This window comes from Eleutherodactylus coqui, chromosome 6, assembly GCF_035609145.1.
Source record: "Eleutherodactylus coqui strain aEleCoq1 chromosome 6, aEleCoq1.hap1, whole genome shotgun sequence".
Lineage (NCBI taxonomy): Eukaryota > Metazoa > Chordata > Amphibia > Anura > Eleutherodactylidae > Eleutherodactylus > Eleutherodactylus coqui.
In genome coordinates this window covers 107,913,911-107,926,728 of record NC_089842.1, presented here as the reverse complement: position 1 = coordinate 107,926,728, position 12,818 = coordinate 107,913,911, and the positions used below count along the sequence as shown (strand labels likewise).

At 41.3% G+C, this 12,818-nt stretch overlaps 1 protein-coding gene across 9 annotated transcripts in view; it reads right to left on the bottom strand.

The window, feature by feature from the left end:
* PER3 (period circadian regulator 3) overlaps positions 1 to 12,818 on the bottom strand; it is a 50,146-nt gene that overhangs the window by 1,617 nt on the left and 35,711 nt on the right. For 8 of the 9 annotated variants that reach the window (XM_066607361.1, XM_066607358.1, XM_066607360.1 and 5 more), the window contains 5 exons: positions 9,244 to 9,501; positions 7,479 to 8,215; positions 4,183 to 4,375; positions 1,829 to 2,006; positions 670 to 820 (listed from right to left, as the gene is read on the bottom strand). In XM_066607361.1, the coding sequence (XP_066463458.1) occupies positions 670 to 820; positions 1,829 to 2,006; positions 4,183 to 4,375; positions 7,479 to 8,215; positions 9,244 to 9,501 (1,517 nt within the window). The remainder of the gene's footprint in view (positions 1 to 669; positions 821 to 1,828; positions 2,007 to 4,182; positions 4,376 to 7,478; positions 8,216 to 9,243; positions 9,502 to 12,818) is intronic. The other variant, XM_066607364.1, reaches the window with a different exon arrangement.

Sequence of the window (12,818 nt, the reverse complement as noted above, 5' to 3'; positions counted from 1 at the left end):
CCGTCAGCGCGTACACCCGCGGCAAATAGAGCATGCCGCGGGTGAGGACGGGAGATTTCACGGTGCGGAATTCCCTGAGCTATTAGGTTCAATAGAACCTAATAGCTGCGGGCAACACAGCGGATTTTCGCCGCGAATTACGCGGCGGAAATCCGTTCGTGGGAAGGAGGCCTTACAGGGGTTGTCCTCCTTTGTTGCATGCCCCACTTTATAATGGTGCACTGCTCATTTAGGCTCCAGCAAAGCTGGATGACAAAACAAACTTCTTCTGAGCTACATGAATGCTCTTGACATCTCTACATGTATCATCTTACATATTGCTCTGTGGGGTGAGGATGCGGCTTCCCATACATTTTTGGCACATATCCCTATTACAAGTGAGTTTGCATTGTTCTCCTACAAGATTAAAAATCTCTGTTTACCCGAGGAGCACTGTGCATTATTATGCATTAGTAGTCTAAAAAACGGCATGATAACCTAACTGATTAACCAGTGCTGTCCGCACGAGCAGTGCTAACCAAAGCAGGTGGAGCATCCTGGACTAATGATGCATACTAATGCACAGTGAGCCCCAGCTAGTCAGAGAAGATTGCATGGTCATCTTTGTCCAGGCCCAGAGGCTTGCTTTAAGGGAAAAAAAAAAAAAAGGGTGAGAATTTTAAGCCGTACTTGAGTGTCTATCTCCTGTGGGATTGTGCGAGTTCGAATCCACGAGTGCACCTCTGCCAGCTCCTCTTTTTGCTCTTCCGTGAACCAGGGCTGCTTGCTCCGCATGGCAATCAGTTTCTCAAGATCCTCTTTTAACGTCTTCTCCCTATCCCTAAAAAAGGAACCACGAGAGACCAGAAATTAATATATTGAGCACGGACAGATCTCAGCACCACAAAGCAATTAAAGGCGACCTGTCACTCTAAACAGAGGAGGTGGCCATTTTTAACTATTGATACGACTAATGTAAAGCAATTTAAGATTTTGGTGGGATTGCCCTTTAATGGACATACTTGGAATATAAGTGCTATTGCTGTGCTTAAGATACGAGTGAACTTCAATAAGATGCAAAAATAAATTATTGTAAAGCAACATTTTTTTATAAAATTACTTGCTTTACCCATTATCAATGCAACATAGTTAAATGCATCAATAACGGGTGAAGAAATTAGTTCTAGAATGCATTTCAGGAAGATTGAACACTACCTCTGCAGCGCCACCTATTGGAAGGCAGCATTCCTTCAAGTCAATGTTACTCTTTCTACAAGCCTTGTAACAATAACTGGGAATTGAAAGCCAAGCCAGCCTTCATGTACAGACAGCTGTTTCGGGAGATTTGCCCCTTTTAAGTGTGCAGTAGGTTTCTGGCTTGGCTAGTGAGAGGCCTGGGACGGGGGTCAGAAACGATATATTTTCTCCTTAGGGAGAGCATCTAGACAGTGAGCAAGTAGACTCAAAAGGCCATTCATGCTCCTCTGGGTAATATGCAAATAAGGGAGATGTAACAATACCTCCACAGCACCAACTATTGCCACAATAATGATCAATTTACAAAAAAAGTTTAAACAAACGCGATTGCAGTTAAAGAGTAAGAGGGGTGTCTACATTGAATAACTGATTAGAAACAGGAAAAGCTTTCTATTAGATGTCCTTTCCAAATTCTGCTCCCCTACACAATTCATTGAGCTTGTAGTGAAACAAGGGTCGAGGTGGTTTAAAAAGAAATAAATGGGAGCATCTATTCTGCAACATAACCCTGCAGCACTTCCTGAGTACTAACAATTTGTTAAACGATAAGGGCAAAAACGTGTTGCCAACTGGAGCCGTGCCTGTTTCTTACCTTTCGGGTACCTGATATGTCATCATAATAGGGGTGGGTGTATGCTCTATCATTGTCCAGAGAGAGTCTCCTGCAGCTTTGGGAAAAGAATTGGATCCCACAACCTCCTGCCGCTTATGCCCCTTCTTGGAGGTATCGGAGGACTTGCTAGCAAAATAGTTGCTGCTGTTACTACTCCCTTTAAGTCGTTAATAGAGAAAAAACAAAGAATAAGCCATGTGGTACAATAACGGTGAGGGTCACGCTCTTTCACACATACAGGTACACAAGCTCACCATTATCCAGGTCTAGAGCTACAGATGATAAATAATGGTCAGAGTGGAAACAATTGTGCTCCATCAGCAAAAATGGTGCTTCCATTGTGTCCACTCTGACCAATTGCAAGCAAAAAGGGGTCTTGAAATGGGGATCGTTGACCCATATGCAAAGTCTGTACATCATGGAACAAATACATGCATATGCCACGGTCCCCATTTCAAGCTCTGTTTGCAGTCTGAGCTCCCTGGTCTGCACGCTCTACAATGGACAGGCACAATTAAAGGGGCTCAATACTAAAAAGCTGGTTCTCCCATAGGGTCATGTGTAGGGTGATGGGCCAATATGGAAAGCTGTTAGAAGGGGTAAAAATCAGACTTGCCCTTCTGTGCCTTCCTGACATTACTGCACATTATGAGCACTGCAATTTGGATTTATAGGTTGCTAAATAGTCAAGAAGGACATTAGATGTGTAGATTTTTCAGCCTCTGAAGTGGCAAGAGGTTGCATATGAACAGTAAGAAAAGTTATATTAAGCCCTTAACCCCATACATTACATTAGGGAAAAAGTTTTAGTACAGAGTCCCTTTAATATGTCCTGTTCACAAACTGTTAAAGCGAAGCTCCACTTTTGGTACCATTTGACATATATATATGATGTTGAGTAACTTTGCTTAAAATAAAGTAGCCAGAATTAGAAAACACGGCTACTTTCTTCCAAAAACAGTGCCATACCAGCCTGTAGTTTGCATGCGATATTGCAGCAGAGCCCCATTCACTTCAATTGAGCTCTGCTGCAATAACAGAAGCAACCCATGTGCAGGCATGGTGCTGTGTCTAGAAATAAGCAGACAATCTTGGCTAACCCAGTGTATTGGGTACTGCATTACACCGTGTCTGTACTCTAGTCACATCCAGAGCTGCATTCAGAATTCGGTTCTTTGCCAATTGGTTGGAAGACGACACTTGACACACAACCATGAGCATACGAAGAGGAGAGGGTTCCCATTTCCAATGGAGTCCCTTCCCCATACAAGTGGGCACTACGCTTGCTTACCCTTCACAGCACAGAATGACAGCATAACCTTTGTGGCATTTTTCCCCCCCATCTTACTTACATACAGCAAGGTGTGGAGCCAGACAACAGATTTCTGAATGCAGCTCTGCTTGTGGCCAGAACATACAAGTCAGAGTTAGTACAAGATAGTTAGCTGAGTGCCTCAACTTCATGCAGATGGTATACCCAAACTGATGCTCAAAAGTGAAGCTACTCCTTAAGCAAGGTCATTGCAAACGGATGAAAAAACAAAATTCTAGATTTTAACTCTTTAGGTGGTCGCCAGGCAAATGTTCTGCACAGCTGTTTAGTTCTATATCCTAAGAAAAGACTAACGATGCAACTACAGGCTACATCATATAGAGCAATCTCCTGCGGAATGACCAACCTCAGCGCAATATTCACAATATGTAAACCGACTCTGTACTCTCCCTAAGCTTGTCTGGATGTTATCCTTTAAAAGGTGAATACAAACCAAACAAAAGACACATAAATGTCAGGGTCACTCTGGGCAAGAGAAAGTGGAGGAAAGCACACATATGTTACCTGTAAAACATATTAGAGACATTATCTTTAGTAACATACCCAAACAATGGTTAAAACTCAAAAAAAAGGAAAAGAAAAACAAAACAAAAACAAAAAATGTAAAAATAAAAAGACGAAATTCACCCCCCCCCCCCTTTGAAATTAAAAACCTTAAAAAGTGAAGCGATTGCATTAGTGGTTGTCACAACTTGTTAATTGTTGATAGACAAAGTAGAGCCTTGACATAAAGTGGACCCAGGATACTTACCGATGGCTCATGGCTATATGGTCAATGTAACTAAGGTGATCTGTCCAGCCCTGCCACCACCTAGAACGTACATGCTTTATTCAGTTATGCACCGCTACCAAAACAAGCGATCTGGTATGCAGTTCAGAGCGGAACAAGACATATTGTGCTGTTAGGTCCATTGTTTGAGCATTGTCAGACTAGGATAATGGGTACTTACAATAACACACTACTTATTTAGGTGACCGGAAACTTTCAGTCACTTCATACCTATGCCACTTCCTGAAGTCCCATTTGAGGTAGAACCATTGGACCCAGACCGTAACGAGCTGGAGTTAGCAGATCCGCTTCCAGAAGCGGCCGATCCAGTGCCAGACTGGGAGTCCTCTTGTAGCAAGAGGTCGAAAAGTTCGCTTGATGCCGAATGGCTGTCATTGTTCCCACTGTCTTCTCCAGTGTCCGCCTAGAAGAAAAAAAAATACTATGAGAATAATACTAGTAACACAATAACGATCGTAGGGCTTGTTCACATCAGCATGGGAGATTCCATTAGGATCCATCATCACCAGATTCTGTTTAAGCCTTAAATAAGCAGCTATTTTTTCATTAATTTTACATCTTTTACATCTGCTCAACTTTAAAAAAAACAGGTTTTATCTTCCCATCGACGTAGATGTCTGAGGGATTGTTTTTTGCGGGACAAGTTCTATTCTTCAATGGTACTATTTAACGTACTATAGAAAGTCTACTAAAACGTTTGCAAAAATTTCTAAGAGGAGTCAAACGGAAAAAACAGCAATTCTGCCATCTTTAGGGGGAAGGAAGGGGTGTCTTGTTTTAACTAGTTTTAAAAAAATTTAATCTTTATGAAGACATTATTTTCTGTTGCCATCGTCTGACCGCTATAAATTTACCTTTCCGTCAATGGGGCTGTATGAGGGCTTGTTTTTTGTGTGTTTTGATTTTTTGTTTTAATATAAATACAGGAAAAGGGTTTAACTTTTAGGCTGGATTCACACAGGGCGGATTTGCCGCGGTTCTGCCGCAGCAGATCCGCCAGCGTCAAAACCGCCCGCGGCCGCTAATCTCGGGATTAGCCAGCCATGTGGCTAATCCCGAGATTAGCCACATGGCTAATCATGGTTTCTGAGAAACCTCGTCCACACGGGACGGCTAATCTGCTGCGGTAAATCCGGTTGAAACCGCGGCTGCAGCCGCGGTTTCAAAAGAGGCAGCATGTCTGTTTACAGTCGGTTTTTTGTTTATTTATGTTACAGCCGCGCTCTCCTCTATGGGAGAGCCGGCCGCAATGGAAAAGCATGCGGCCGGACCGCTTCAAAGCCGCCGCGGTTTAAACCGCGGCGGTTCTCCCGGCGGAAATCTCGCGGTTTTTGCTGCGGCCAAACCGCGAGATTTCCGACGAAAATACGCCCAATGTGAACCCTGCCTTAGTATCCTATATTTTTTATAATAAACTTTTTTTTCCCATTTTTACTTTTTTTTTAGTCCCCATTGGGGACTTGAACTTGCAACTGTTCAGTATTGCAGTACATGCTACTTCTGCCAGCATTCTATTGGGACAGGCCACAGATGGCCCTGGGCTGCATGAAAACCAAACGGCACCATGCTATCTAATCACAAGAGGGCAGTTCAGGAACCCCGTACGCCCATCGGGGCGTTTATATACGGCTGTTAGAATTGACAGCAGCATTTAAAGGGCCGACAGCTGCGATCAATGTTATCACTGATGGCAGCTCTTGTGGGCAGCTGACAGCTATCAGAAACATCTGGCACCTGCACTGTATTGAGCAGAATCTGATCTATACAAGCCCTGCACTCGTCCATTAGGGTGAAGAGGCTAAAAACAGGAGGAAATAGCACAGCATCTAAAAAGCCAGAAGCCCAGCCAAAAAGGGAACCGAGCCCTATTATAGTCAATAGGTTCCATTTGGTTCCAATCAGCTAGTTGGTGCGAGGATAGAAAGAGCAGGATAATGGAACCTCCGAACGCTGAAGTGAGCGAGCCCTAATCCAGATACACTGTGAAGAGTTATATTCTTGTACATAGGGGGCAGTATTACAGTACTTATATTCTTGTACATAGGGGGGGCAGTATTACAGTACTTATATTCTTGTACATAGGGAGCAGTATTATAGTAGTTATATTCTTGTACGTAGGGGGCAGTATTATAGTAGTTATAGTCTTGTACATAGGGGCAGTATTACAGTACTTATATTCTTGTACATAGAGAGCAGTTTTACACTACTTATATTCTTGTATGTAGGGGGGCAGTATCATAGTAGTTATATTCTTATACATAGGAGACGGTATTATAGTAGTTATATTCTTGTACATAGGAGGCAGCATTATACTAGTTATATTCTTGTACATAGGAGGCAGTATTATAGTACTTATATTCTTGTACATAGGGGGTAGTATTATAGTAGTTATATTTTTGTACATAGGAACAGTATTATAGTAGTTATATTCTTGTACATAGGAGGCAGTATTATAGTAGTTATATTCTTGTACATAGGAGGCAGTATTATAGTAGTTATATTCTTGTACATAGGAGGCAGTATTATAGTAGTTATATTCTTGTACATCGGGGACAGTATTCTAGGACTTATATTCTTGTACATAGGGGGCAGTATTATAGTAGTTATATTCTTGTACATAGGAGGCAGTATTATAGTAGTTATATTCTTGTACATAGGAAGCAGTATTATAGTAGTTATATTCTTGTACATAGGAAGCAGTATTATAGTAGTTATATTCTTGTACATAGAGGACAGTATTATAGTAGTTATATTCTTGTACATAGGAGGCAGTATTATAGTAGTTATATTCTTGTATATAGAGGACAGTATTATAGTAGTTATATTCTTGTACATAGGAGGCAGTATTATAGTAGTTATATTCTTGTACATAGGGGGCAGTATTATAGTAGTTATATTCTTGTACATAGGAGGTAGTATTATAGTAGTTATATTCTTGTACATAGGGGGCAGTATTATAGTAGTTATATTCTTGTACATAGGGGACAGTATTATAGTAGTTATATTCTTGTACATAGGGAGCAGTATTATAGTGGTTATATTCTTGTATATAGGGGCAGTATCATAGTAGTTATAGTCTTGTACATAGGGGGCAGTATTATAGTAGTTATATTCTTGTACATAGGGGGCAGTATTATAGTAGTTATATTCTTGCACATAGGAGGCGGTATTATAGTAGTTTTATTCTTGTACATGTAGGAGCAGTAAGGTTATGGTCACGAATTCAGAAGGGTTATTGATCCAGGGATTACTCAGAAAATTGGCTTCCACCTCATTGGTTTTTCTTTTTGCCTTCCTCAGGAACAACATGGGGGGGGGGGCTGAATGTGTGTCTTTTTTGGCCTGACATACCATGTTATTACCATAATGCTGCCATAATATGGATAAGAAAATGAATGCAATCCTGCCCCCATTATAAAAAAGGTACAGCACAAGTTGCTACACATATCTAAATGGAATTACAATCTTGTCATCTAAAAATGTTGTTACAAAAAAACCCAACTTACACATTTAACGACTGCTTGGTTTTCGATTGTGGTGCCTTCCGGAGGCTCTGCAGGTTTTGGCAACTCCTCTTGGAGAAGGACCAGCTGTAATGGTGAACTACTTCTAGAGTTGCTGAAAATACGTGGATCATCACTCTGAACGTCCTGCTGTTCCTCTGCTGACATGGGGGAAGATGCTCGAGACGTTGGGTCTACAAAGTCTGTGGGAATCTGTGATGGCATAGCCTGAGGAGCAACTGGCATTCCAGTGTATGGATAAGAAGGTGGGCAAGGGTACTGAGTGGGAAAGAAAGGCTGAGGTATCTGTTGATTGATAGGTGGGTACATGTTATAATTAGGGAGGAATACAGCCATGAATGTGCCCATGTACGGGGATGGGAACGCTGGCAACGGCTGCATGTTGTAGGAGATGTTCGACTGTGGGATGCTCTCAGGAGATACAGCTGAATTAGTACAGTCTCCTGCTACTGAGGTGCCCATCTGTGGGACCTGGAACCCCGGCACAGGATATGCTGGTTGAATTGGGATCATCATTGGAGCTGGGAAGGCCATATTTGAAGGACTTGGTTGTGAGACTTCAGATGGTGGCAAAGGCCCTGGCCTCCTTGGTCGCGGTGGTAGATTAGGGTGAGATCCATTACTGTCTGATGATTCCATAGGTTTCTGCCTCTTGTGCTTGCCTTGTTTTTTACCTTTTTTCCAAGCAGCTGGAGGAGTTGGCTGTGATGAATGTTCTCCTAAGAAAACAAAACCAATAAAGTTCTGGAGATTGAAAAATGTTCAATGTGATCATCATCATTAGGGAATTTCTAATATTTAAAGGGTAGGTCCACCTTTGCAAACAATTATTTTATAACTCTATGCCTAAATAAAAATGAAATATGAAGCAACTTTGCAAGAAGGCCCTCACTATGCATCTTCATGGTAACATTCTGTTCCTGCAGTCATATTCCCTTTTAACTGTCCTCTACTCCTATCTATCTTATAGAATGTATGTTACGACAAAGTAGGGGGGAAAATGGAAATAGGGGGAAGAGGTAAAAGAAAAATACATAGGACCACAGGATGACACTATAATAAGTTTACCATAGTGACACAGTCTGCATAGGAGCTGTAGAAACACAACTATTTAAATATCTCAGACAACCCCTTTAACATTTTCCCAAGTTTGGCAGGGAGTAGATAACTGTACAAAAGAAAGAAAAAACACCACATTAATACGTTTTTTAATGTCACGCCGCTGATACCAGAAGCTCCTGCAGTGGTCACGTTTTGTCCATCATTCACATGACCACTGTATCCAATCACTGGCCTCAGCGGTAAAGTGTGCAGACTGGCACATGACCATTGAGGCCAATAGTTTGCCGTAGTGGTCATTTGAATGATGGACATGATGTCAATTGCTACAAGAGTTTTCAGTCAATCTATAAGATGGGTAATGCTTTTTATTTCTTCTTACAGTTATCTGCTCCCGGACAACCTATTTAAGACTAACTGCAAAGTTGCATCATTTCTTCCCTTTAAGATTTACTGGGATAATAAAAATGGTGTTAAAGTTGGCTCTAAATGTCTTCTTCTGGTCCTGAACTCTGGTAACATGAGGCTTTGGTAAAGCACCATATATTGAAACTTCTTCATTTAGTTGGTCTTTACCCTTAGCTAGGAAATGTATTTTCCCTTTCACTTCTTTGGTGGAAAATAAAATAGCCCACTGTGCTGGGTACTGCCAAAAACGGAGATAATGCAGGCAAACCATGACAACTACCTTGGATACCTTGTTCATGGGAACAGGCTTTGCTGCGACTGTCATGCTGTAGATAGCTACTATATGGAGACTGCAGGATTCTCTGCCGGAAACTGTCCACATAGTTTTGCTCCTCTTTCTGCGTATGGGCAGATAGAACCGCCTTGGTTAAGCCGACCTTCTTAAATTCCTCTGGGGCTACACTGGAGCCTGCGGCTTGAGAAGATCTCATATCAATCTGCTCACTACCACCTGTAGCATCTTCTATGGCTGTAACCTCTGAAGAAAAAAGGAAAGCACCATGGGGTTATTAGCTTGAACTAAGCATAGGGGGCAGACAAAAAGTACTAAATACTCTACACTTCAATCACAGACTAACTAGATAGACAAAACCAACAGAAATGGAAGCCACCATAGCAAAAGCAAACAAAAAAAATGAATATAATTATAATATTATCGGCTGTTTTACAAAAGGGATGTCCAGTGATTTTTTTTTTTCCCCCCTAAATGGTAAAATGTTTTATGAAAATAGCGTGCAATCATTTTATAATGAAAGGTTCTGCCACTTTTTCATATACCATGTGTTTCAATTCCTCACCGTTTCCAGACCTGTCTGCAGTCAATAAGTGGAAGCATTCTAGTTTGCATCCAGATTGTAGAATCCAGTACAGAACCAATAGGTTTTACAGCTGAGACATTGTTATTCTAGACTGATACATTGTAGCAAAACCAGTAAGATTTGTGCAGCAGATATATTTCGCTCACAGAGGATTGTCTCTTGATACAACTGTAGCGAATTCTCAGCTGTAAAAAGTATTAGACCTGTATGGGTTATCAGGTTATAGGAAAAAAAAAGTTTTTACATTAATTGAGAACAAGCCAAGATTTTGAAAAATGGTGAGGAAGTGAAACAAAAAAAAAAATTAAAACCTTTTTAAAAAAGCCAGAAGTAAGACAGGGTGTATGTTAGACATTTTCACCCCAAAGTCACTCTTGACTCTGCCTGTAGTAGCCGACCCATTTCCAAACAACATGTTTGGAGAGCAGTGCAGAGAAGAGGGATGCCCGCACCGAATCTTCACCCCTTCCATTATCCAAAGCAGAGAGCTGCTATAAAAAGTAGCCTTATACAGAAGGTAAATCATCATCTATGTAAAACAAAGAGGCTCATTGTTCTCAACAGAAGCCCTCAGCCACTGGTTCCTCCAGCAAAAATGGCTGACTACTAAGGATCTCAGCACTTAGCTTATCGTCGATTGTTTGTACATTAGGAAAAGGGTTGTCTAATCTAGATAGCCCCTTTCAGATCATTAAAAGATGGCAGATTTTAGATTTTCTTTTCAAAAACCACAAAAAAAAAAAAATAATTGGCCAATCATATGGGCTTGTGAGTTTGTAAATAGAAAAAAAACCCTTGTATTTAACACCAGAAAACAAACATTTTCTGATCTTACTCAATATCTTTCCCTTTTTCTATTACCATAACCACTATAATCATGCAGCGAGTTTGCAAAAGGTACAGAAGATCCAATTATGGGCCTTGACAGATTCCTAACCTTTCCCCCCTGAACATAGCAAAAAGCTTCGCGTTCAATGGCAAAACCAAGAAGTTATTGCACACTGTCTGGATGCCCACCAGGAGACGGAGCAAAAATTGTTGTGTAAGCCCATGATTAAGGGGCCCACAGATATCAGATATGATATATTCTAATATCTATGGGCTGCCAGACCTTGCCCAAGGACGGATCTTGGGAGGTAAAAAAATGTATCATTGTTAACAACAGTAGTAATCAAGATTTGCGTTGTCAATCACTGATGCACAACTGTTCCTGGCATGAAGCGGCGTCTGATATAGCCAACTGCTGCTACAGTATATCCAGTTGTGATCGGATAGTTTAAATGTTGAAAAACCAACAAAGTCACGTGACTACAGTCAGCTTTGCTTGTAATGAAATGCAACAGGGTTTTATCAGGGGAATCGCGAAGTGGAGAATGTAAGCCAAAACCGCAAAAAAAAGTGTCAAAATCCACAATTTTGATGCAGATCGTAGCAGATTTTGCCAATTCAATTGAAAAGGTTGAAATCTGCTGCGAATGCGTATTAAAATGCGCACCAATGGCACGGATTTTGACAGGTTTGTCACAACTCAGATGTGAATTTTCTGCCGCTGAAAACCTGCGCCGCTTCCTGTTATGTGTGAAGCACCCTCTGAGACCACTCTTACACGGTGGTTTACCACGATTTTATCAGGTGTGTTCGACAGCACTTTTTAACGCACCCCATCATTGTGTTGGGTGAGGAGGTGCGTTAAGCGCAAAGACACACAAAAATAGAACAGACAGTGCTGGAAAATCGTAATGATGCGAGGCCCCATTGAAAATCAATGGGAGTGTTGTAATGTGATTAGTGCGGTGTTCGAAACACTCCGCTAAAATCACAGTAAAAAGTGAGAGTGGCTTAAGGGCATTTTTTTTACACACTTTTTTCTTTTTTAAAGGGAAAGTTTTTGGGAAACTTTTATGCAGTTTTTTGAGTCAAAGTCCGAAATAGAGAAAAAAAAAAAAAAAAAGCAGCCAGATACACAGTGATATACTGATACAAGAGGGCAAGTACATAGACCACTTATCTCCCAGCATGAGGACAGCCCGACTGCTATGTGGAGGCGCAAGTAACACTGATGAAGAGCCACTCACAAACCCTCCTAATATTGAGGGGGGGGTGGCTGTTACTTGCTTCTCCATTTAACACTCTGACTGCATGTTCGGGATGTGGTGTATATACTCACCCTCTTGGATCAGAATCAGTAAGCATACAGCCGCTTTCTGTGATTTTAACTAAAGTCAGAATTGGATGCAAAAGATAAGGGAGACATAAGGGAAGGACGTCTACTTTTTCCTGGTAGATCCACTTCTGGCTTTGGATTAAAAACAAAGAAGAAACTGCAACAAAAACTTCAGTAGTGTTTTTGCAGAAGACAATCACTGTGTTAAATCAAACTTACACGTCATTCCGAATCTTACAAAGCAAGCCTTGTTCATTAAGCACCACCAGGCGTACAACTATGAGTCAAATGCAATAAGCATTAGGGCTCATTCACACGGCCGTATGCATAAAACGCTGTATGCGTTACACAGCGTTTTACTGCTGTGTGAGCCAGCGGAGAGCCGGCTATCACCGCTTAGGGCAGCGATTGTGCACTGCGCATGACAGCGTATCTCACGCACGCTGAGCGTATCTCATGCACAGTGGGACTAGTTTTTAACTTTTTTTTAAAATAAATTCCCCGCTCGGTCTCTTAGTGGCGTTGTGTATTAAACGTCATACGTATGCGTATGTACAGCATTTAATACACAGCCCATAGAGAACAATAGGGCTGTACGCGTGTAATATGCTGTAAAATAGAACATGCTGCGTTCTTTTTTATGTGCATATTATACGCAAATGTGAATAGGTCAATCAAATTAATGTACTTTCATTGACTCCATTCACTGCATATTACGGAAATTACGTTCGTGTGAATGAGCCCTAACTCAAACATTTTATAAAAACTGCAGAAAAAAAAATGCATTTCTGGTTCTCTCCCCAATATGCAACC